A 24,514-nucleotide genomic window follows, 5' to 3' on the forward strand; every position below is an offset into this window, starting at 1 on the left:
TATTCGAATCGACTAAACGAGCGAAAATAGAGAATCCAAGAGACTAGACGAATCAAAGTTGGGGCGACTAAGGTGCCAGTTTGATGGTCGTATTAGATACATTACTAACGTTGAAAACTGCGCATGATCGAGTTAGAGTTCTTCCTGGCGTCACTGATTGGCAAAAGTTAAATTTCGGAAGCAGTGATCTATGCGTTCAACTAATTGGTATTCGATAAAATGTCTCAAGCTTATATTCATGCATGCGAAAGAGCAGAATTGCTAGGATTGCCAATACCTACCGAAGAAGAATGGAAAGAGACAGAATGTGCAGAGGGTGAAATTCGCCTTGACGAGGACGATGATGAACTCATTCAGGTAATCACGTTGAGTGATAATAGAAAAAATACTATGAAACTACTACGAAAGACTAACGTTTCATAATTCATTGCTTCGCGATATTGTCATAAACTATCAGAATTTATCGTTTTTACGCCGTGGTATAATTTAATTATTTACAAGTCGTAATTATTTAACGTTAGATTTAATCATTTGTAGAATTTGGATAGCTCAAATGAAGCTTCGCAACGAATCAGTGGTGGATTAGATGAATTAAATAGTATCCTTAATGCAACACAGAAAAAAATTAACAGATTTAAGGTAACACTGTTAATTATATGTTCTGCAAATTTCATTAGACTAAATTATTCCAACTATCAAATTATTGTTAAATAATTTTGTGTTGTTAAAGTAGTAATTCATAAAATTAAACTATAGACTGTATGTGGTAGTCTGGGTACTCTACTAAAAGTAAAGGTGGGATCTCGAACGGATATCTCGTCTGACGAAAAAATCACTGAACGAAATCACAACGAAACAACAAATATTCATGATGAAGCAACTACTAGTGAAAAAGAGTCGACAGAAGAATTATTGGATGACAGAAAAACCTTGGATAATGTAAAACCTGTTCCATCAACGCCAAAAAAGGTAGACATTAATGAAAAGATGGGATCTCATTTGGATAAATTAGATTCACTTATTACGAAAGCAGAAAATGCTCAATACTCTATGCAACATCAGACAAAGCAAATGAAAAAAATCCTAAAGTAATTTATTCTAACATTATTAGACTATTTCAACCAAAGTTAAAATGCTACCTTTGATGTGATGCTAGTCATGAATGCTTGGTATTATAAAATTCCAATTGTGTTTACTTAGTGTGAAAACATATTATACTAAAATATTTCTTAAACACAGGTATGAGAATCTTTAATGAAAGTTTTATATTTTAAAAAGCTAAATGTTTCATTTGCTTGATTGCTCGTTATATTTTGATTGTATCTCACTATGTTGTGTATAGTATACACAGTCTTAAAGAATAATACAATAGTTTTTTTGAAATCTTAAAATATAACTATAATCTTGAAAAATTTATATATAAGCAAGAGACACAATAATAATAAATGTACTACCATGCAATTAATAACATTCCTGTTGTTTAGTAGTAATGTTAGGTAGAAACTGTCTTCCTAACATTTTCGGAGAATTGTATCTATGCAGTATAATGAAATTCCATATCATAATAGAATATACTGTATTAATATGCTAGCTACTACAGATTTTTACTAGAAATGCATCCTTATCAATAAGTTTGAATATTTTTAAACTCTCATATATTTCTTTCTGAGAGAACAATTAAAACAATCAGAATGAAGCCTTTCTATAAACTGCTAAAGATATAACATATTTTGTGTTAAAAATTGAATTATAGATATATATAATATATATATAATTATATTTGAAATTTGAAGTTATTAAATTATAATAGTTAATTATAAATTAATATTTATATAAAATATAAAGTTCTTTTTTGCTACGTTTAAACTTATGTAGTAATTTATACCACCTCTGCTTGAAAATAATGTGCTTAAATCTTTTGATGAAAATAATTTAACAAAGTTCTTAAACAATAATATATATATATATATATATATATATATATATATACCTGTTAATTAATTACATTATAACAAAATCTTGAAAGCTATAACGCAACGTTTTATATGTATGTATAGATATTATAGTATAACATTAAATTATCTCTATAAGGGTAAACAATATTAGTATTAATATATATTGAAACAGATTTTATATAATTTTATGCAAGAAACAATACCCTGCCTAAAGTTGACTGAATATGTACATTAATATTATCTTACAATAATGCTATTGATATAATGTGTATGCAACTGTTGGAAATAATACATTATTGTTATAAAGATTATAGAAGTTATCACAGTACCTGAGTTCAGGTATTAGACAGTATTAATGTGCCATGTACTTATATAATATGGTTTGTTAAAAAATTAATTAGCTTCTGCTGTAGTAGATTTTTATAAATGCAAAGTTATTACTGTTATATTTATTTAAAAAGAAAAGATCTTCTAATAAACTCATCATTTAATGATGTTTATCTATATTTTAAAGACTAAATTATATTTTTACATTAACGATTACATAAATTAGTTATAGTATTGTATATCTTGAATAATTGTACTATTTTTTACATTTATGCCAAGGCAACTACCATTGCCTGTGTGATAACAACGAGTAAACATACGTTTAAGAAGAAAATATGTTGTACAATGAAAATATTTTATGACATATGTCTTCGAATATACCATGTATATTGTATGCTTTATACAGTAGCCCATTCCTTAAACTTAATTTTTATATTTATACTAACTCCGTTAAAGGAAACTACATATAATTTCCTATAATAGAAATATTATAAATATAATACGTAAGGATAAACATAATTTTCATTGTATTTAGTTCAATTGTCTCAAAAATGTATTTTTCTGCTAACTTCGATTGAATTAAATAGTAACAACTGTACTTATTAAATAACAATAAAAACGGATAATTAAATATACGCTTCAGAAAACAAAATATTCATAGGCATTGTAATTTAATTTCAGAATTTCATCTATTCTGACATTTTTCACTGAATTATTCAGTTAGTCTAAATACAAGTCTTTAGATTCTTCTAGATTCTAGTAATTTTCGGAGAAATTCACTAGCTAGTAACTCCTCTGTTGCGACTGTTACGTGTCTCGCTTGTGTACACACCAGTGCGCACATGGTGCGAAGTTTTGATAGGTGCTATCATAACCTCAATCTTGCAATGCTCGCATTATTGGACATTATATGCATACTTGCTCACACTTGTCATTACATTGCCTATTAGACAGTGATACAGTCATTTGCCCAGTGAATACAAATATTAAACAAATTTTACTGTAAATTGTGTACATATAGTTTTATTAGAGTGCACAAATATCTTAATGAATCATTCATTTGCTACATACATAAATAATAAACAAATTTAGCAAATGGAATATTAAATAAAATGAATTTCTCAGCAATTCAGAAATGCATCTTATCAAAGTGCAAAATTAATTTTAATACCTATAGAAAAATTCATACTACTTTCATAAATCATACAGTACTAATAAAGCCTACGTTCTGTACGAGATTAAATTGGCAATGTAATTATAAGAATCTTTTACACATCACCAAACTTCAATTTGGAAGTGTTAAACCTAATGTAGAGTTACCTGCAAGCAGTGTGAATTATTCGGCTCTTCAATTAAAAAAGAGGCCGAAGAAACGACAAAAACCAATTTCCACCGAAGATCATATTGGAGTAAGTAATTACTAAGTTATAGAAAGCTTATATTTATCAATAACGATAGTGAAATTCTGTAAGATTTGCTATATAAATAAATAAACTGTAATTGGTTGATAAATTTAAACTAACCACTTTTTTTTGTTTACAGGAATGGAACATATTAGCACTAAGTACTGCAGAGGAATATGACCTTGAAGGTTTGGTGCAGGCCCTATTGGAACAAAATTTATATGTACCTGATACTATATCTTCAACAACTAGCTGTAAGTTTTAAACAGATATTTCATAACTTTAAGGTAGTACATTTATTAAGTTGATCAAAAATGCTGTTCAGATTTGAATGCCCAATTTTAATGCATTTTGTAGTTTCTTGCACATGAAAATTTCCTATAAATGCATAAAACTCTGCAGCCTACTAATATTTAATCTATTATCTGAACTATTTGGTTTTTGGAATTGCCTTGTACCCAGACATGTTCCGATAAATGAGATTCTACTGTAATTATGTTAGAGAAAATTCTTATTAGAATAATACAGTGAGTACAAAGTATCTTCCTACCTTAAGTATCGTTACAGTTAAATCAGACGTTCGATATATTTCAAATTGGTTGAAGTCAGTGAAACCTAACCTTAATGTAAATATTCAAATTCACATTTAGGTTAAAGCACGAACAAAACAGGATAAAATTTACATTTCGATACATTTTGATACATTTTTGTAGAGCTTCATTCGACATAAAACCGCAAAGGGTTAAATGTTTAAAAAATTCAAAACTTTATACTTTATCATTCAGGTAGAGAACATAATTGATTCTGCATACTTACAACGTGCTGTTACAGTAATGTTATTTAGTGTTTTAGCTGCACATTTATTTAAAGGTTACCAAAGTGAAGAAAAGGATATGCATGCTCTATTTCATTTCAAACAATAGAAATTTTACAGTGAGGTTATGTTTGAAAATTTGTATTAATTATATCAGCGACGATTTGATATCTTTCGTATATTATTAGAAATGTTTCCATGTATGCTTGATTTCCATGATCTTCGGTTTAATGTAAGAAAGAAAAAAAACAATATGGCAGTTATTGTGGACAATAATTGTTATTCGTACATAATCAAATCACATGGTTTTTTCTGTGTTTAATTTCGCACATGATATCCGAATGATGAGGCTCAATCGTACATACATATGTACATAGATTAATAGTGATAGAACAAACATGAAGTGATTCAAAGAGCGTTGTAAAATACATTGTGAGATGTATAAACAACACAACCGTATATTCGTTTAAATGTTTTTGAAACATATAAATAAAGTTTCTTGTAAAAAAACGTTAAACAGAGATAAAGTAAAATTTTATTTTTCATTAAAATTGACATAGTAAGGCTGCACTTTAGTATGGCAGATTAAAATTATTTTTATATATTATTTATAGTAATATACTCATCATTTTATATTTATTTAATTTCATTGAAAAGATCATCACTAAATCTGGTAAATAATACCGAAATAAATTATTTAATTAAAAGATAACATATAACAACACTCTGCAACAAAAGAATAATCATGGACTCCATGCTTGATTTACCTTCTTCGGAAAAAGAATTAGAAGGATTAATAGAGAAGGCAAAGGATTGGGCACTTATGCACGGTCTCTGTATGAGATCGAAAGCAAATTTTAACAAAAATATTCTACAATTTGCACCATTCATTCTGATGCCCTCTCCATTTCCTAGAAAAGAGTTCGACAATGCTTGTCACATTCAAACAGTATTAAACATACTTATACATAGAGTTGCCCAGGATTACAATTTTTTGAAAGAGACTTTAGAAGAGACGATAAAAGTTGACAATTTTACCAAAGAACTGTTCAATATATGTAAAATTGTAAATGATAACGGAGGATCAGCACAAAAAATATCCCTTAGTATATTGCGGTCAGATTTAATGTTAGAAACAAATTGTTCACAAGAAGAGATGGAGAAGAATTGTTTGCCGTATTGTTGCTGGAAACAAGTAGAAATAAACACAATTGCTTCGGGCTTTGGTTGGTTAGGACCTGCTTCCACAGAATTACATAAATTTGTATTAAGAGAACTTGGGCATCACGAAAAAATAAAAAATCTTCCAGAAAATAATGCATTACAAATTATATGTTCAAGTATAATAGAAGCGTGGAATATCTATGGAGACCCACAGTATGTTTAGAAATGAAAAAAAAACGTTTAAAGAAACATTTGTATTTTGTATATAGTTTAATGCAATTTATAATTGTTTACAGAGCAGTCATTTTGTTTGTTATTGAAGACATTACATATAATATATGCGATCAACGCTTCCACGAATTTGAAATTAGGAAGCAAAATCCAAATATTAAAGTCATACGTCGAAACTTAACACAATTAGCTGCCACTGCAACATTGGGTTCCAAAATGGAATTGATAGTTGATACTTACATCGTAGCTGTAGTATATTATAGATGTGGTTATGAACCTGGACAATATCACACAAGAAAAGAATGGGATGTACGATTGTTAATAGAAAAGTCTTTAGCTATTAAATGCCCCACTATTCAATATCATTTAGCAGGAACCAAAAAGGTTCAACAAGCCCTTGCAAAGCATGGTGTCATCAGTAAATATCTAAAAAATGAAAAGGCATGTGCTGAAATTAAAGAAATATTCACTGGTAAGCGAATTGTTTTGTACAGTACAAATGATATTGAAATATGTCGATAAAACATTATGTCATACTGTTTTGTGTAGAACTTTATGCATTAGACTTTAACGATCATGGAAATGCTGCTATAGAAATGGGGATTGCAGATCCGCATCGCTTTGTACTAAAGCCTCAACGAGAAGGAGGTTGCAATAACAAATACGGATCAGATATAAAAGAATTCTTAGAATCTGTAAAATATAAACAAGACAGGGTAGCCTGGATTCTTATGAATAAAATTCATCCTCCGATTCATAAAAGCTATATGATTAGACCGGGAGACAACGTTAATATAAAACCACAGGAATTAGTTTCTGAGTTAGGAATATTTGGCGTTATTATTGCCGATGAGAATAATGTGTATGTGAATAAACAAGGTGGTCATATGTTGAGGACAAAATTAGCTACTGCTAACGAGGGTGGTGTAGCAGCAGGATTAGGTGCATGTGATAGTCCACTTCTAATAGATTAAAAAATATTTGTACATATTACAGGAACATTATAAGTAATATTTTTAGAATAGTTTAAGGACAGGTCGTTTATATTAGTTTATTTTATTGTTTTAATAATTACTGTTATGCATTTTTTTTCGATAAGGTTTTCGTTAACAACGAAAATGTTATTAGATTATTAATAATATTATATTATATAGATTATAATATAATTTGCATTTCCTATTTTTATGTGATAATTTGTTATACTATCTTCAACAAATGATTGCAAAAACTATAATTACAATAAATACGATATGAAACTGTTAAAATATACTAAGATTATAAAATATAGGTACTGGGGCATGAATAATAATAAAATAATATACATTTTACACATCAAAGTATTGTAATTTCATTTTTCTCTGTAATTTAATATCATCTACTATTAAACCAATATTAATGTATTTGAAGATGATGATGTTAAGTATTTGGTAAGTGTTGACTTATTCTGTAGCACTGTATCTAGATTATGTTTGCAGCTTTACCAGATGTTATACATGCAGTAGCAAAGTATGAAATAGAAACTGAACCAAGAGAAATCTTCTTTTTTCGAGAAGGTGCCATAGTGATGTGGAATATCTCTACCTATGAAAGTTCAAACATATTGGAATTTATAAAAGAATACGAAGATAATCGTTACTTTGAAAACATTGTACAGGCTGAAAGTGAAGTGATGAGCTATAGTTATGCAGATATAGGGTAATAATATAAAAAATTAGATTGATTTACAGGTTTACTATTTTTCAATTTTTCATTCTTTTAATACTTTACAGAAAACGTAGTCATATAAAGAACGGTCACATTATATTAGCATTGACTGCAACAAATTTAGATAAATATACATTTTCAAATGCAATGGCTCAATCAGTGAAATTAGGAATATGGGAAGCATCTTTAGATAATTACATACATTCTGTAGAATTTGTTACTGACGATTTAAAATACGGCAGAAAACTAAAAATGACTCAACGTGAGGTATTAAAAAACCAAGGAGAATTATTTGCATTGCGACATTCGATTAATTTAAGCTCAGATTTATTAGATACTCCTGACTTCTATTGGGAACGAGACGATTTAGCGATTCTGTATCAACAGACTTGTGCTTATTTTAACATTACAAAGCGTACAAGAGTAAGTTAAAGAAACCTAATGGAGTTTATTAAATAGCATTTATTGTATATAAAATGTAAATCTATATTTCATTTTATTCTATAGGTCATAAATGAAAAAATAAATCATTGCGTGGAACTCGTAGGAATTTTGTCTTCGCATTTAAGCGATCGTCATCATATTCGTCTAGAGTGGATGATAATCATTCTTATCATGGTTGAAGTTGCATTTGAAATATTACATTATATTGATAAATATTTTACGTAATAGTATATAAAAACCAATCAAAGGTTCAAATAGTTATTACTATGTATAAATCATGTAAATATTCGTTATAATAAAATTAATACCATGTAAGTTGATTTTACATTTTTAATATGAAATGTAACATCATTTTTTGTTAATTAATTATCTACCTGTTTATTATCATGATTATAACAGGCAGTGTATTAAAGTATAAATTATTGAATAAGAAAAATTAATAATCATATTGGTAGAGTATTATTTAATTTAGTTTAAATAATCTACTTCCTAAATAATAAAAATTCTAGACAAACATTTGAGAATCTCATTAAGTATAATACTAATATTCGACATTTATACAGGATACAAACAACGACGACAACCAAGCGTGGCACGTCAATATGTACAATATCGTAGGTACAATTGCAATGTAGTACAAGGACACCTGTTCAATTTCAATGCATTACTGCCGCTTATATTCATCATTATTGATATATAATTGAAATAAGTACACCTTTTGCCACAATGAATTTCAGGTTTTTACTATTAGTTCATAAAATAGAAATGAATAGAAGAAACTTCAATTTGTTTTATTTATAACGTAATTTTCTTTATTTAATATTTCGTTGAATATGGATTACATATTTACGCGTATAAAGTTTTAGTAAATACGTTATACAATAGATTCCAGTTAGCCCTTTCCGATCTTATATTGAATTGCATTCTGAAATCTGAATTATGCCTGTACCAAATTAGCAGCCAATAAGAATCAGGATGTCTGAAATCAATAGTTGCTTTTAATTCATTTTATACAGATATGTCCAGACCAAGCTCCTAGAAATCTGAATCACGTCTGTACCAAACTAATGCTAGTAGCCAATAAGAATCAGGATGTCTGGAATCAATATTTATTTTCTAATTTATTTTATACATTTCATTACTTTAGAAAGCATATTTGTGTCGTTAAATCAGAGTTTAACTTTATGACTATGTAATCAATTTGTTTTTTATATCAACTTAGAATATACCTTGCCCCTCCCTAACAGGACATGTTCCATTCCCATATTCCTATGACCATGGTTTAACATGGACTCGCACTGTTGCCAGATGTAATTTCATCGTGGCTGATAAGGGTAAACAAATTAATATTCCCGAATGGTGCGTCAATGTTGTTACAACATAAATTGCGCAGCATATACTCTACAAAAGATATTAAAACTCCCCGAAAAAAAAGAAATATAAAAGTAATTTTTTTTTTTAATAACATTGGTCGCAAATTTTCAACATAGAATAATTGCATTGCTTATAAGAAACGAGGAAACTTTTGCCCAACTTTCTTCTTACGTTATTTGTTTACAGAAAAAATGCTCAGTATCGAAACATGTACTATTTACCAAGTAAGTGTACGCGTCAGAGACATTTCTAGATACATCCCTGTAAATCGCACGCATGGCACGCATCCCTTTGCGCCTGTATCGAAAGAGAAGTGGAGTCGTAGGCCAGTTTCTGTGATAATAGCACCCACTTGTCGGCTAGCTGATAGCGTGGCAAGTGTAGCTCCGTGCATGTCCGTTTCTCCATGCAATTGATGTCCTGGAAGCTATTTTACCATTGACATCGCTACACGTTTCAATATCGTAATCCTCGAGAAATGGTTAAATTATTCAAGATTTAAACAATCGGTGCCTCGAAGCGGTGCATTTTCTAATTAAAAGCTTCATGGGTGAAGAAATCTACACACGTAAGTAGAATTTTCTGGATAATTTCAAATACATGTTGAATAATTTAAATAAAATCCTCGTTACTCGTAATCATGTAAGGAACAGATTAACGGATGAATTATATTAATTAAGTATGTTAAATGTCATGTGCACGAGTCAGTATACACTGGTTCGTTTCTGGAAATGTTTAGAAATTTAATGGCTCCTGTACGATGAAGTTAATTAATTTTTATTTATCCTAACAGTTTTTAATAATATACATTCGCACACGTTATATTTTTTAATTCGTTTTGATTTATCTTAAAAATTTTAATAATTCGATCCGTGTGTTCCAGAAGTGACAATATACATTGCTTCGTTTCTGGAAATTTTTCGAAATTCGATCATTTCTATGCGACGAAATTAATTAATTTTTATTTATCTGAACAATACTAATTATTCAATTCGCACATTTTAGAGCTGACAATTTAAAAGAAACAGATTTCTTGTGCAATGAAATTCTTTAAAGACGATGATTAAGAAAGTAGTCGATTAAATAAAACATTAATCGAAGTGTATGGAATTTTTATTACGTACGGACGAGCATGTATTTTATTTTCGTTATAAAAGAATATTCTTAATTCAAACGGTACACTACTAATGTAATGTAAACCACGGACAACGACGCGCGTCACAAGCTTCGATTGATCGCCCTTCAAAGTAGGACTTTCGCGCTCATTTTCTTTTCAGAAGCGATACGATTGCCACGCGTCCGTTGCGATGCGTCCCCCCCCTTCAACCCCCCTTCAACCACTTTCCCTTTCTTTGTCTCTGACTGTAACGTCGTATGTAATGATTTTATTACAAACCGCTACTTTTTCAACGTAATTTAACATGTTCGGTTGCCATTTATTGTACAAAACCTAATTTCTTCCTAAGAGTCCTTGAAAGTGAACATTTAAGGAAATTTCCACATCCTGTTAATTTATCAGAATTCAATACATTACGGCCCTGCTTTTCCCTCTTGTAACTTTTATGCATTTTTCTTGAATATCTTCGATTTTCGTTTATTCTAGATACACATTTCGCTCTCGATTAATAGAAAACAAAATTTTCGATGTTCCCAAAGAGTAAAAATCGAAGAAAATTTTCCCACGCCCTCTTAATTTCTCAGAATTCAATACAATCATGTCCCTGTTTTTCCCTCTTTCGTAACTTGGATGCATCGCTTGCTTATAATAACAATATAAGAGTCGTTTTAAGAACCATTGAAATATCGATTCAGGTGCAAATATAGACAGAAGCGTAACGGATACTTGTTGCACGTCTATTTTCAGCGAAAATTGTTCTTCTGAACTCTTATCACTTTTTCACTTATTCACTCTTATTCACTTTGCGTAATATGAAAGTATAAAATTAATGTTGAACTTATTTTTTATCTATAACGAAACTGTATCGAAAGATAACATGGACTTTTTTCCTTGTATTATTCGTATCAGTTTCAACATCCATTACCTACGTCTCTCACGTAGGTTGTTTTCGTTCTATACGTTTCCCATTATAGGAATATTATTATTGTGTTTCTTCTAAAATAAATGAAAGTAACAAAATGACACGTAAAACATATGAATAATTACAAAATCCGATTTAATTGAATTATTCTATGTTTAGACTAATAATGGTAAATAAATTTATAAATTTAAATTTATTACCCGCGTTATATTGTGTATATATATACACACAATATCATTTTCCCTGTTTTTTTATGACCTTACTTTTATTTCATTTTTTTATAGATTAATCTATGTTATACAATGTTCACAATATGCTTTAAATGATCTAAGAGTTTCATTGATCAAGAAGCAATGGATATCACAGTGAAAGACACAGGTAGAGGTACAAGATGGGTTTGTCCAAACGATCGACACTTAGCATTGAGGGCAAAGTGAGTATACATACACGATATGTGAAAATTCTTTATTAAAAACTTCAATTATACTACATATTCTAAATGCATATGCAAATTTTTCTACATAATTAATATAATACCAATAACTAGGTTGCATACAGGATGGTCTGTGAAAACTGGTTCTTTAGATTCAAAATGGGGTAATTATTCTAATTCTTATTCGGGTGGTACAAGTCGATATGCACAATCATTTGTGCTTAGCGAAGAGGAACAACAAACTATCATACAGGTAAATATTTAAATTAAGTTGTAATTAGTTTGTTTACTGATGAAATTGAACATATAAAAATTTGTTCATTTAAAATCCGAGTATTAATTTTTCTTCTTTTTTATGTCAGGTCATTCAAAGAGCAGAAGCTTTGGATTTATCAGAACAGGAACGCATTGGCAGATTAGTGGAAAGATTAGAGAATATGAAACGTAATGTTTGTATCGTCACTGGGGCAAGATTGAATGAGAAAAAGAATTGTAGTACCCGATGTTCCAGCAGTGCACATTGCGTATGTTCTTGTGCTCTTTGCAGTGAAAAATTTGGTGCAGTTTTGGGTGCAACACCAAATCTTTGCAAAGATTGTCGTAAATACATATGCCAGAAATGTGGTATCGAAACCAATGAACTTAATTCAACGTTTCCAAATACTTCGTCGACGAAAGGTGTATTAGCTATGGCGAAACATGTACAAGAAAGACCAACTGTGCAACGAATTGTTAGACGTTCGAGCGGTAGCCAGAAACAATTTCTTTGTAGAATATGCGCTGAAACTAGAGAAATGTGGAAAAAAAGTGGGGCTTGGTTTATTAAAGGCATGCCAAAATATATCTTACCTGAAAAGAAGGTATGTCAATTTGTATGTCAAGAATCTAGGAATCTAAGAATTTCAGATAATAATGCTTTAACAATTTAAATATATTAACATTTTTCTTGAAATATATAGGAACGAGGATGGTCGAGAATAGGCCACAAGCAATCCACCTGGACTATTGGAGGAAATAAATCTCTCGAATCCACCGATCTTCAAGATTCTTCTTCCGACGAAGAAGCAACGCGACGTCTAGCATTAACTCGCGGTCACTCTACTTCTTTTACGAGCTTACAAAGAAATCAGCATAGTACTACTAACAAAACTCTTTCACCGTTCCTCAATTCTGCTCAATCAACTAGTGGTAGCGCATCTAAAATATCACCAGGACAACGATCGAACGATCTGTTATCATTAAATAATCGCGAAGATTGTTCGGATCAATTAGATAGGTCTACTCTTTCCATTACATCTCAATGCAGTCGCGTCTCGCCAACTGCTTCGGTTACCAGTTCTCGTTTGCGTGTGTCATTCGAAGATGAAATTGTCGATGAAAAGAATAAAAAGTTTGATGATCCTTACGAGTTGAAGGACGATTATCGTAGAATAGAGTTTAGTTCGTGTGATCGATTGAAAAGTTCTCAGGTACAATCTCTCAGGTACGTAAGAATGATGAAGAAAGAGTGGAAGTTTAGCTGACGCCAGTTAATACGTTGTAGACCGAACTCTTCGATGCTACCAACGACACCGACAACGCCAATCATCTTAACGGATCAAATTCCAGAACAGTTTCAAACCCACGAGAAACACAAAGCTGGGGAAGGAAGTCGACCGTGTTCAGGAAGGGAGAACCTCCGCGACAGTGCTCACAGCAACAATCAAATCGACTTGCCACGACTACAAACACCGGAGCACGGTAAACATAAAAGATGAATAGAAACTCTTACTTCCATTGAGCGGAAAACTCGAGTATCTTATTCTAGATTCATTATTTAAAAATAATCAAAATGTTATTATCAAAAATAGAAACGGGACAAAGTTATGGAACTCTCGAAGTCTCCTTGCGATACGACCCAGCAGTTCAGTGCCTCCAATGCAAGGTGGAACGAGCGCGAGGTTTACGTCCAATGGATATTCATGGCCTCGCCGATCCATTTTGCAAACTCAACATATTACCAGTAGAGACGATTGCGACTACGAAGCGTCTTCGGACAAAGACAGTTCACAAAACACGGGATCCGGAGTTCAACGAGATACTAAACTTCTACGGAACACCAGAAACGGACGTATGAACAATGCAAATTTTTTATATGATAGATAAATAAGGGATTAACAATTAAAACTAACTGTCCACTAGATATGGAGTGGCAAAGCACTACACATCCTGATTCTCCAGGACGATCCGTCAGGTCAAGACTTTCTAGGAGAAGCGAAGTTTCCCCTGCACGAGCTAGAACCTTGCCAAACGAAACATTATAATGTTCCACTACAAGAGCATTATCCAGTACGTATAATAAAACTTAAATTTCCAATACGAAACTTATTCTCAATACTCTCTCTTTACTAGATAAAAATGACTTAAATGGGAATTGTCTGAAATACTATTTACTGTTATTTATTTTGCAATCATCATTCGCTACTTATTATCACACAGTCCAGTTTGTATCTTATAAATTATTTTCTTGTATACATTTAATGTTTTAATATCACTCATGTATCATTATACTGTAGGCATAACAGTTTCTCTAATTACTTCTTCTCGCGCTTTCAACTTTTCGCGACGGCCGACTTTACTTGCATTATTGCAGACACTAAGATATAAGAGCTCGACGTTGGCATAGGTGAACAATGAAGAGGCAACTTGGGGCGTGTTTTCCAGTGGACGAGGAGAGATTCAAGTGAGTCTAAATTATTGTACAAGACGCAGAGCATTGTTGGTCACGGTTCATCAAGCTACAAATCTACTTCCTATGGATAATAACGGATTTTCTGACCCATTTGTCAAGTTGTGCCTTATAGAAAATGTAACGAACAATCATAAAAAACGTGTCTTCGACTATTCGATTGCACGTATCACCGCCAGAAAGCTAGTATCGAGAAAGATCGTAGGTCGCAGTTCGCAGAACTCGACTACTAAATGGAAAACCCTGAATCCAGAATGGAACGAAGAGTTCAGTTTTACTACTCGATTAACAGACCTTATGAAACTTACATTATATCTGACCGTTTGGGACAAGGATTTCGGCAAGAGTAATGACTACCTTGGTAATATAATGATGTTTATTTATCTACAAAGTATTCGTGAAACTAAATTAATATTTTACTATGTCAACAAAAATTAATATATTTGACTTTTATTTCACATAATGTACTATTTAATGTACAGATCATTATAATTCTTCCCGTTTTTATTTAGGTGGACTTGAATTAAGTTGTAACAGCAAAGGTGCTCGATTGCGACACTGGATAGATGCGATTAAATTTCCAGATCATCGACACCAAACTTGGCACAATTTAACAGATGCTATTTTGCCTACAGAATAATAATAATTTATACTAGTTTCCTTTTTAAATGTGTTATTCAAAACATTCCGATAAGGTCTGTAATTCATATGCATAGTAATCAGTGAACTATAATTTTATTTACACATGATCGGTATTATTGCTCAAAGTGTATTATTATGAAGTGAAAGTTGACACAATAATAAAAATGTTATATTACATACAGTGAATCACTTTTAACGATGATTTTAATGAGCAATTTTATCTGTACATTAAATCATTTTATGATTCAAATTCAATTATTTCATGTTTATTTTTATAAAAAATTGGCATGAGTTACAGGAACTGAAGAAGCGGCTTCTTCTTACTAAAAAGTATCGAAGATGTTGAGTTGTATTTAATCATTACTGCTTGCGCTAGAATCTTCTTCAGCTTCTTCCAACCATTTGATGAATGGTTGTATTGCAATTCGTACATTTTTGTTTTGGAATTCGTCTATATTTTTATCACTGTACCACTCTAAAATTTTTTCTTCTGATAATATATCTTTATCGTAAAGAAGATGTAACAAGTGTTGCAGAAACGGTAGTAATTCCTGTGTTGTACTAGCGACTTCTTCCATTGCGCGTAAACAATCTTCTTGTGCATCTTCTGTTTTGACGTAATTCAAAATTATTGGTTGGAAGTAAGTTACCATGATTTTCAAGTTTTTTTGGTAGTTTTGATTATTTACAATTTCTTTCTGTTCCGAAAGATAATGAAAAGGTAAACTTAATATAGCTTTAATAACGTTATACGTCACTTCTCTCATTGTAACATTATACGCATATCTCGATGAGTTTATTTCCAAAATTAAGTTCTCGCAGTTAAGTTTATCTTGAAAGCCCCTTAATAAACTATCTATTACTTCAGACAAGAACATGTTTGTATCGTCAGGAACAGGTGAATTACGTTCAGAGCCTTCCTCGCTACTTGTTGTATCCGAAGAATAATTATCATTTTCAATCATGTTGTAATCCTTAAAGAACTCGAATTCGTTATCCATATCAATTTTATATATTTTTCTTATAGAAATCTTATTATCTTTTAATTCCAAAATAGAATCAGTGTACTCCATTTGAGTGTTAATTATTGTTCCAGGACATAATATGGACCCATTTAATTGTGCGCTTTTTTTAATCACACAATTTGGAAATACTATACTGTTCAGAATAGTACAATTATCTTTGATTTCGGTATCTGATAAAATATACGAGTTCTTAATCATTACATTACAACCAACTAAACAATTATGACCAATAACGGATCTTGTAACAAAGGTATCGTTTCCAAGTGTGCTGTTTTGACAAAGCACGCTATCCTTCTCCAACGTGCAACCCTTAGCAAGTGTAGCACTTCGATGTTTATAAGTGCTTCTCGGCATGTAAATAAAATCTTTTAAAAATGGAATGGCATTTAACGTAAGCGGGAAACTATGCCTGTTCAAAATATCATGACTAAGAGCTTGGTAGGCATTCCATGATACAATTGGTAGACTGTAATCTTCAGAGTTTAATTGCTGCCAGTAAATTCGAGAATTTAAAATTTCTTCGTTCATCAGCACTCCACGAATAAAATCTTCCATTGTCTAATAGTAACATATAAAAATATATCATATTTGTGTACATCTTTTTTAAAGTAATATGTATAAATTACATTTTACTCTTTTTTGTTACTTTCATACAACAAATTTCTTTCTTAAATTATTTATCATGATAATAATTACTTTTATAAATAATTCAGTTGATAGTAGATAGAGATGTAACAACTTACTTGAAAATCAAAATTATCAGAGAACAATGGAAGAACAGAAGGTGAACATAAGTAAACATGTGTATCCATGAAGCAGGTATTAATCTCGATTTCACCATGATCCAAAAACCAATTCAATTCCAGTTTAACTTTCTTTTCACCATTTCTTAATTTACTATAATGCAGAACTTTCTTTTCAGTTTTGTCAGAAACTAATAAAAATGCTTCTCTCTTTAGTAAAGAATCATTTGTGGAACCAAAGTTTCTCAGTAACATAGTCATTGTTGCACCTTTATCTTTCTCAAGCTTTGCACAGTGATTGCTTAAAGCATTTGTGAGATCTGCATTGATAAACACATCTCCTCGTATGAATATAAAATTCCCACGAATAAAACCTTTCGAATCAATATCTCTAAGCGCATCGCCGAGGGATCTGCAACCCTCTGATATGATTAAAGAAACAGATATCCTAGACCACTTTCTCTCCTTTATACATGTCTTTATAGCATCTACATGGCTGCTACAATAAAGAAATAATTCTTGTATTTTAGACTTAATGAGGGTTTCTATTAAATAATCTAAAAGTGGTACGTTTATAATGGGCATTAGGATACTTGGGAATATATCTTGCATTGGTGTTAAATTTGTCACAAAATCATCAGCAAGAACAACAGCTTGCACAATGTCCTTTTTACCCATTTTCGTATCCATTGTGTTTTCTTAATTCTGTATGATTTTTAAACTGTTCAAAACATATTATTTCTTAGAGGTTATAGAATACCAGACAGTATTTATTCCATTATGTTGAAACGTAACAAATGTTCCATTTATTCATTGTTGGTGTAACTCTTTGCACTCCAAATGTATATGTACATTTTATTTCAGATATAAATACTTTTTACGTATAATTGAAGGTTTCATTCGTAACGTATGTATCTCTCCAGATTTGTATGAAAGTATCACCACGAGTAGCTTTATAGAGTTGCAACTCTTGTCGGAAGTTTTTATGTTAGCGCCAGTGATAACTTCAAGTTGTGCATGCGTGTCGGAAAAAGCTGAGCGCGCAGTACTGTAGCTATAAAAAACGATGCATGGTCCTAATTTTTTCAAAAATCATTATCATATATACTTTACAAGGTACATTAAAATTAATACACAACAAAAGAAAGATTATTATTCAAGAGATTTTCCATTCATAATGTTTTTTATATTTATTATATACATTTATTTATTCAGAGTTACTATACATCATTAAATTATTGTTTAGATCTTAGGTAATTTATGACTGACTTTAGAATAAATAAGCAATGCAAAAGAAACAATAATTTATCTTTCATATAGGTACAGGCGTACTTTGAATTTACGTTAAATTCTACTCTGTGCCGTTGCTTTAAAACGGTCAGAACCTTTTTTCACTTGTAAGTCGCTTGAAAGACCCACGAAATTAAGAATATCACTATATCAGTTCGTGTTAACGTTACAATTACATATTAACACAACAATTAAATAAATAAGAGCAATCAGAGCTTTTTTTTTAAATATCTTATTGAGACTTTCGTGCGGTAAGAACGGAATACGCCTATATAACAATCATTTTTTTCAAACTTACAATTAGTATTATATAATCAGTTTGTGTTTACATACATTAGTATAATGCGTAATGTATTCTACATTCGTAGTGTTCTTACTCCTCTTCTCAATAAAAATCATGCAGTCGTTTTATAATTTAGGTAAGCAAATAAATTTGTTTGATTTTATAGATTTTTTTACATGTAAAAAAGTTTAAATTCAAATTTTTATTAATATTGCTACAAGTAAATATGAAATCATTATTCTCATATTAAGTACTCATGTATTATAAGTAATGTACTCTACATGTATTTAAGGTATTATGAAATGATACTTATAATTTTACAGGTTACCTACTTACATTACTATGTTGAAGGAACAATATATCAAATTAACTTGTTTTGATTTATGCAAACTATAGGTAAACTATTGAACACAACTAATTTGTTGACATAATAAAGAATATTATATATTTTGTTAAACTAAAAATACTGCTAAGGGATAATAGACAATAAATATATTAGAATAAGAATATTTTCATTCGCAAAATCGTGATTTAAAATCTAAATTAATAAGAGTGACTTTTGAATTATTAAATTTCTCCCTCGAAATTGTTATAATTTTTACAAGGTAAAATTTTTTATAAATTTCTTACATACAAATACAAATATTATCATATAATTGCAGTCATTAAGTACAATATTAGATTTTATAAGAATCATAGCATAGTTACAAATTTATGACTTTTTGAAGAATGTTTTATTTTTTTTAACAATTAAAACTCTTCGAAATAAATAATTTGATAAACATGAATGATTTGAATATATAAATAGGTATGTACCTATATATATGCATATACTGTTTTCTTAATATTCTAATGATTACTAGGCAATATAAATACATGCATATGTCATATGATTCTTTGTGACATAAAGATATCTCTACTAATATAAACTTACAGATACTAATAATGCATGAGCACTCATGTAAGCTATATGTAGAATAAAATTGTAATTCTTTATTATGCTGTTACTGGTAGTTTGTACTCTTTGTTAACAACATAGAATTTATGTTTCTTGCCAAATACACCCCATATGACAGCAACGTTCTCAATGAACAAATTGAAAGGAATCGTTGATAATGCTCCACATATAAATAGTATAAACCGAGCAATACCAAATCGATACAAAGAAAACGATTTAACTACTCCAAAAACATACATGTAAATATTCACTGCACCAATGAAAGCGCATAGAAAATCTATAAATGGCGGACAAATAATGGGATAAAGTCCAGCTAATACAACATTCGAAGTAGAAAGAGGCATTGTTACCCATGAATAACAAGATATGCCTAGAAGTATCTTTTTATTTAATGGAATAGCTTTGGAATGTACGACAAGTAATATACCTTGTAACCATCTTTTTCTTTGTTGTATAAAATCCCATAATGTAAACGGTGATTTCTCCCACATTTCACCATCCACGAAGTTGAACGAATATCCTTGGGCAAATGCTTTCATCGCAAAGAAACAATCCTCTGCGACAGACCCATCCAATCCATTGTTGAAAGAAACTTGCTTTTCTGCACCCATCTACGATATAAATTTATTGTTATTTTTCATTAGAACTTTCATCAGTTCATTCTTCGCTCTAACTTTTAATTTATTTGTTGCGTGATAAGATAAATAACTACCTGAGTAACAACATAGGAACCTTTCATACTAAAGAATGGCTTATGAAACATAGTGAATTGTAATCTTAATTTTCCCATGTCATCTGCTACTCTAAAGCTATCTGCTAAAGTGGTGATCCAATTAACAACATCTTCATTCGCATATGTTATTAGTCCTTGGCCAAATTCATGTTTTCCATCTAATACAAAATTCAGTATTCCACGAATAGAATTTTCGGTTAATAAAGTTTCTTCGTCAAGGTGCACAATCCAATCGTGATCCGCTAATTCGTTTACTGAATTTTCTAAGCAATACTGCAAAGCACGTGCTTTGAACATAGCACCACTACTTGTGCGGTAATTAGGTGGTACAACAACTTCTCTGACTCTTCGATGAGGGGATAATCCAATCGGTTTATCGCTTACTACTTCAATTTGAAAATTCTCTAAGCCTGTTTCTATACACTTGTTTAAGTTTCTGTTCACATTTGCTTTCACTAGTTGTGGGTAGTCTCCACGCGTCACTATTCTAATGCAGATGAACGGCGCTAGCAGTGGCGAACCTTTTAACACAACTTTGTCTGGGAATGCGTTGTAAATGGTCAACCCGATAAAATTGAATAAAACTTGAGGAAATGAAAGAAACGTAAGCGTTCGTAATAGGTACAGAGTTATTGTACCAACAACTCCGTATTGAACCCATGGGTCTAATTGTTCTTTTTTATCACTGTTCCATCTAATTCCACCGGAAACTAATTCAAAAACAATTATAACGATAAGTAGTAGACAGCAGTGTAGGACATGTTTCGTTGCACTATTCAGCATTCTTCCTGAAAAGTATAAAATAGAAAATTATAGACATTGTATGTATATTTTGATCTTGTTTCTAATACTAACATATAGTATATTTCAATACTACATTTCAATATAGATATGTGTTCAAATCAATATACTTCATAAAATTAATATTAAAATTGAGATAACCATGTCAATTTGTAGTTAGATACACAAGTAGAAAACTTATGTAACATTTCAGACAGTAATACATAGTAATATCACGAAGTAAGTTTCAATTTTAAGGAATAATAAATTATCGTGTAAATTTTCATGAAAATATAGGATTCTTAGGAAGACTTGACCGTTCTTTCAATAAGTTGATATTTAAGGAATCTTATAAAAATTACGTTTATATTCATTTACATGTTGTTAAAAACACTTTATGTACCTTTTTTATGTGTAGTCAAACTTAATATGATATTGAAAAAGTATATTCTTATCCCATTGTCAATGACAACAGGTGAATATAAGTGGATGTCACAAAAGATGATATACATACCTATAAAGATCGAATTAATTTTCATCATATTAACAGCACTTTTTTGTCATTAAAATCGACTGATTCAAAAAATGACTGACACTGACGCATGCTTTGAATTTTTTTTTATCGTAAGATGATATCAAATCTCGATATGAGATAAGAATCAAAATCTTATAAATCGATTATTCTCAAGTGTCGACAGATAATTGTTTTATAATCCAAGGACGATAAGAATCACACTTCACATAACAATGATCAAACATTTGTAATCAGTTTTCTTGAGTGGTTCCTAGAATTTCTATAAATCGAATTAAGTACATGTTTTTTATTTGTACACTGATTCCCTAATGCTACACTACAATCTTACGACGGCATCGCGAGCGACCGTTGACCGTTTACACGACAAATGACACACAGTCATAAATACTGATATGCACTGGGGATTAATTCCTGAATTCTAGAAGAAAGTTGCTAGTTGTGCACTAATCGAAAGGTTTATTTGATGGAGACGTCGTTATACTAGTTGGTAGTGGCTACTTTCCAGTTGCAATATTCCTAGACATTTTCATATACAAGGTATCTCAAAAATGTTGTGATACCTTGAAAGAGATGGTTCGAGAGGTGGTTTGAAACAACTTTTTCCTTAGCGAAAATGTTGTTCGAAGCTTCGTTGAGGAGATATTAACGGAAAACACTGACCAATCAGAGCGCGAGGAAGGCTACGCGCTGAGCGGTCGCGTCAAGGTCTTTCGATGCACGTCGAGTCACTTGTTTGCGTACGAACGCGGCCGCTTAGCGCTTAGCCTTCGCTACCGCGGCCGCTTCAACGGTATTCGCGCGCTCTCTGATTGGTCAAGCTTTTCTCTTAATATCTCTTTAACGAAGCCTCAGAGAAAATTTTTGCTAAGGAAAAAGTTGTTTGAAATCACCCCCCGAACCACCCCTTTCAAGGTGTTACAACATTTTTGGGGCACCCTGTAACACGGCGACACAAGTGCATTCTAATTGACACACATCGACACAACGCTACACATACGTACTCAACTCGAGGGGTATTAGTCGGCTGTGTAAGCTTGTGTTTTCTAGTGATATTTAGTTACAGTATTTTAAGTTACGCGGGAATATCGTTGAGTGGGGGTTCGTGGTGGTAACAGCCAATAGCTGCAGAGTGCGGTCGCTACGTTTGTGAGCGAAAAATTTCTAGGCTTACTGAGCACTCACAAAGCGGCCTAAAGCGATTTTCATGTTTCGTGCACATGAAAACATTAGTCTACGCCTGTTAAATATTGTAGATGGCACTATAGTCGTTCATAGAAATAAGTTCACGATCTCCTTCTTCGACTCTCCACGGTCTTTATCGTCTATACACGCTCCGAACCGGTCACACGTTCTTTTTGAGCGTAATCCACGTTTCGTGTCGTAAGACTTAAAGGTAAATATAAATATAAGACTATCATTTTTGATATATAATATTAAGTATTACAAATACATCGTATATTAATAAATTGAACGATACGATTTATTTTCAAAATAATAAATCGTAGTCGAGGATGTTTTCCGATACTATTAATGGTTCAAGCATCGTTTATTCAAGCAAGAATATGGTCTTAGCACATTATCAAAAATAGAAGTATTTATCTATGTTCATATGTTTTATATATCGTTATAAATGTTCTTTTTGTATAAAAATAACTTCATTTTATCTGAATCGTACTTGCATAAGTATTAAATATGTATATGTTAATGTGTAAAAATCTGTTCAAATTGTATTTCTATTTCTCTGTTTTCACATTTTAATATATGATTGATTTCGTTTTATTGAAAATTCAGTTTACGTACATGATGAGTTAAACAATCACCATCTTTCGACTGATAACCGTGATGGTAATTCCTGTTACTGAAAAGAAACAACTCAATTAAAGGAAGTTTTATTAAGTAAAACAGAAATTAACAGTGTACATTATATTTTTCAGAATGCGTTACGTGGCCGCTTATCTTTTAGCTGTTCTAGGAGGCAAAGCCTCTCCTAGTCAAAATGATATCGAAAAGATTTTGTCATCCGTTGGAATTGAAACGGATGGTGAGAAGCTCAAGAAGGTTATATCAGAACTGAATGGAAAATCAATCGATGATTTGATCTCACAAGGTATGCTTTATTATTTAATTTAATTTATTAGACTATTTTCATATATAAACGATGTAAATAATAACTAAATAACGATGTAAAAGTTGAATAACAATATAAAAATGTTGTTTTAGAAAAATTATGTCTTCATGATTTCTTATATATTCATAAATATGATCTTATGTTTATAATAATAATTTTTTATAATAATAATTTTAATTGCTACAGGACGCGAGAAATTATCATCCATGCCAATTGGTGGTGGTGCTGCCGCTCCAGCTGGAGCTGCTGCTGCTGCCGGAGCAGCAGCTGCCCCAGCAGAAGAAAAGAAAGGTAAATTCTTATTTCACTAGCAATTATCTTATAAGAAAAACAAAATCGATTAATTCTAATTTCATTAACAGAGGAGAAGAAACCAGCAAAAGAAGAATCTGAATCAGACGACGATGACTTGGGCTTTGGTCTCTTCGATTAAGTACATAACAGCGTCACCTGTATAACTACCTGTACAACACACATGTATTATACAGTTTTAACAAAATGATTTGAAAATAAATTTATATTTTTAATTTATCATATGTAATCACGGTATCTTTGTATCATAAACGAAGAATGAATTTGTATTAGAATTGGTATTATCGATTACTGGTAATTAGTAATTTCAATGTCGTTTAAAGTTTTAATTTTAGAATTAACGTGATAAACTTAATTCGGTTTCAAACATAATTGAAAGTGGTAAATTCGTGTGAATCGATGACAATATCGTTTTCATTGGATTTCTCGTCAATTTAACTAACTTGTCGATTATTTAAAAGCATATGTA

General features: G+C 31.1%; 7 protein-coding genes across 9 annotated transcripts; 5 read left to right on the top strand and 2 right to left on the bottom strand.

The window, feature by feature from the left end:
- Window positions 1-13: 13 nt before the first annotated feature.
- LOC128889543 (uncharacterized) lies at window positions 14-1,470 on the top strand. The gene is made up of 3 exons (XM_054147261.1): window positions 14-357; window positions 538-639; window positions 757-1,470. Exons 1-3 carry the CDS (start codon window positions 220-222, stop codon window positions 1,090-1,092), a joined length of 576 nt encoding a protein of 191 aa, XP_054003236.1. The 5' UTR covers window positions 14-219; the 3' UTR covers window positions 1,093-1,470.
- Window positions 1,471-3,106: 1,636 nt separating this feature from the next.
- On the top strand, window positions 3,107-8,422 carry LOC128889540 (required for meiotic nuclear division protein 1 homolog). The gene is made up of 5 exons (XM_054147248.1): window positions 3,107-3,691; window positions 3,825-3,939; window positions 7,370-7,589; window positions 7,664-8,021; window positions 8,106-8,422. The coding sequence occupies exons 1-5, from the start codon at window positions 3,395-3,397 to the stop codon at window positions 8,265-8,267; spliced, it is 1,152 nt and encodes a 383-aa protein (XP_054003223.1). The 5' UTR covers window positions 3,107-3,394; the 3' UTR covers window positions 8,268-8,422.
- Window positions 4,220-7,325, top strand: LOC128889517 (glutathione synthetase-like). Its single transcript, XM_054147205.1, has 3 exons — window positions 4,220-5,876; window positions 5,960-6,366; window positions 6,444-7,325. Exons 1-3 carry the CDS (start codon window positions 5,245-5,247, stop codon window positions 6,866-6,868), a joined length of 1,464 nt encoding a protein of 487 aa, XP_054003180.1. The 5' UTR covers window positions 4,220-5,244; the 3' UTR covers window positions 6,869-7,325.
- Window positions 8,423-9,707: 1,285 nt separating the features above from the next.
- Window positions 9,708-15,435, top strand: LOC128889457 (uncharacterized). The gene is made up of 10 exons (XM_054147107.1): window positions 9,708-9,984; window positions 11,740-11,888; window positions 12,003-12,141; window positions 12,251-12,748; window positions 12,848-13,371; window positions 13,432-13,628; window positions 13,739-13,998; window positions 14,070-14,216; window positions 14,554-14,977; window positions 15,129-15,435. Exons 2-10 carry the CDS (start codon window positions 11,809-11,811, stop codon window positions 15,254-15,256), a joined length of 2,397 nt encoding a protein of 798 aa, XP_054003082.1. The 5' UTR covers window positions 9,708-9,984; window positions 11,740-11,808; the 3' UTR covers window positions 15,257-15,435.
- On the bottom strand, window positions 15,031-17,870 carry LOC128889463 (translation initiation factor eIF-2B subunit epsilon). Its single transcript, XM_054147120.1, has 2 exons — window positions 17,027-17,870; window positions 15,031-16,841 (listed from the first exon to the last, which is right to left on the bottom strand). The coding sequence occupies exons 1-2, from the start codon at window positions 17,714-17,716 to the stop codon at window positions 15,612-15,614; spliced, it is 1,920 nt and encodes a 639-aa protein (XP_054003095.1). The 5' UTR covers window positions 17,717-17,870; the 3' UTR covers window positions 15,031-15,611.
- LOC128889524 (beta-1,4-mannosyltransferase egh) lies at window positions 17,717-21,985 on the bottom strand. Of its 3 annotated transcripts, none has more exons than XM_054147225.1 (4): window positions 21,585-21,985; window positions 20,270-21,078; window positions 19,985-20,168; window positions 17,717-18,102 (listed from the first exon to the last, which is right to left on the bottom strand). In XM_054147225.1, exons 1-4 carry the CDS (start codon window positions 21,610-21,612, stop codon window positions 17,882-17,884), a joined length of 1,242 nt encoding a protein of 413 aa, XP_054003200.1. In that variant the 5' UTR covers window positions 21,613-21,985; the 3' UTR covers window positions 17,717-17,881. The 3 variants fall into 3 exon arrangements, with proteins under 3 accessions (XP_054003200.1, XP_054003208.1, XP_054003192.1); XM_054147233.1 differs by having other exon boundaries at window positions 17,876-18,080; XM_054147217.1 differs by lacking the exon at window positions 17,717-18,102 and having other exon boundaries at window positions 18,166-20,168.
- An 857-nt stretch (window positions 21,986-22,842) lies between these two features.
- LOC128886742 (60S acidic ribosomal protein P2) lies at window positions 22,843-24,264 on the top strand. Its single transcript, XM_054141898.1, has 4 exons — window positions 22,843-22,998; window positions 23,540-23,712; window positions 23,920-24,024; window positions 24,096-24,264. The coding sequence occupies exons 2-4, from the start codon at window positions 23,541-23,543 to the stop codon at window positions 24,164-24,166; spliced, it is 348 nt and encodes a 115-aa protein (XP_053997873.1). The 5' UTR covers window positions 22,843-22,998; window position 23,540; the 3' UTR covers window positions 24,167-24,264.
- Window positions 24,265-24,514: the final 250 nt, after the last annotated feature.

Source organism: Hylaeus anthracinus, unplaced genomic scaffold (assembly GCF_026225885.1).
Source record: "Hylaeus anthracinus isolate JK02 unplaced genomic scaffold, UHH_iyHylAnth1.0_haploid 0, whole genome shotgun sequence".
NCBI lineage: Eukaryota > Metazoa > Arthropoda > Insecta > Hymenoptera > Colletidae > Hylaeus > Hylaeus anthracinus.

Excerpts from the sequence above, each read along its gene's own strand:
- LOC128889543 (XM_054147261.1), top strand. The coding sequence starts at position 220 with ATGTCTCAAGCTTATATTCATGCATGCGAAAGAGCAGAATTGCTAGGA. Across the intron at positions 358-537 it reads ACGATGATGAACTCATTCAG|AATTTGGATAGCTCAAATGA; the intron begins GTAATCACGTTG and ends AATCATTTGTAG. Across the intron at positions 640-756 it reads AAAAAATTAACAGATTTAAG|ACTGTATGTGGTAGTCTGGG; the intron begins GTAACACTGTTA and ends ATTAAACTATAG.
- LOC128889540 (XM_054147248.1), top strand. The coding sequence starts at position 3,395 with ATGAATTTCTCAGCAATTCAGAAATGCATCTTATCAAAGTGCAAAATT. Across the intron at positions 3,692-3,824 it reads CCACCGAAGATCATATTGGA|GAATGGAACATATTAGCACT; the intron begins GTAAGTAATTAC and ends TTTTGTTTACAG. Across the intron at positions 3,940-7,369 it reads TATATCTTCAACAACTAGCT|CTTTACCAGATGTTATACAT; the intron begins GTAAGTTTTAAA and ends TTATGTTTGCAG.
- LOC128889517 (XM_054147205.1), top strand. The coding sequence starts at position 5,245 with ATGGACTCCATGCTTGATTTACCTTCTTCGGAAAAAGAATTAGAAGGA. Across the intron at positions 5,877-5,959 it reads AATATCTATGGAGACCCACA|AGCAGTCATTTTGTTTGTTA; the intron begins GTATGTTTAGAA and ends AATTGTTTACAG. Across the intron at positions 6,367-6,443 it reads AATTAAAGAAATATTCACTG|AACTTTATGCATTAGACTTT; the intron begins GTAAGCGAATTG and ends TGTTTTGTGTAG.
- LOC128889457 (XM_054147107.1), top strand. The coding sequence starts at position 11,809 with ATGGATATCACAGTGAAAGACACAGGTAGAGGTACAAGATGGGTTTGT. Across the intron at positions 13,372-13,431 it reads TCTCAGGTACAATCTCTCAG|ACCGAACTCTTCGATGCTAC; the intron begins GTACGTAAGAAT and ends AATACGTTGTAG. Across the intron at positions 13,629-13,738 it reads ACTACAAACACCGGAGCACG|AAACGGGACAAAGTTATGGA; the intron begins GTAAACATAAAA and ends TATCAAAAATAG.
- LOC128889463 (XM_054147120.1), bottom strand. The coding sequence starts at position 17,716 with ATGGATACGAAAATGGGTAAAAAGGACATTGTGCAAGCTGTTGTTCTT. Across the intron at positions 16,842-17,026 it reads CTGATAATTTTGATTTTCAA|ACAATGGAAGATTTTATTCG; the intron begins GTAAGTTGTTAC and ends TGTTACTATTAG.
- LOC128889524 (XM_054147217.1), bottom strand. The coding sequence starts at position 21,612 with ATGATGAAAATTAATTCGATCTTTATAG. Across the intron at positions 21,079-21,584 it reads AATTAATTCGATCTTTATAG|GAAGAATGCTGAATAGTGCA; the intron begins GTATGTATATCA and ends TATACTTTTCAG. Across the intron at positions 20,169-20,269 it reads GTTCCTATGTTGTTACTCAG|ATGGGTGCAGAAAAGCAAGT; the intron begins GTAGTTATTTAT and ends TTTATATCGTAG.
- LOC128886742 (XM_054141898.1), top strand. The coding sequence starts at position 23,541 with ATGCGTTACGTGGCCGCTTATCTTTTAGCTGTTCTAGGAGGCAAAGCC. Across the intron at positions 23,713-23,919 it reads CGATGATTTGATCTCACAAG|GACGCGAGAAATTATCATCC; the intron begins GTATGCTTTATT and ends TAATTGCTACAG. Across the intron at positions 24,025-24,095 it reads CCCAGCAGAAGAAAAGAAAG|AGGAGAAGAAACCAGCAAAA; the intron begins GTAAATTCTTAT and ends TTTCATTAACAG.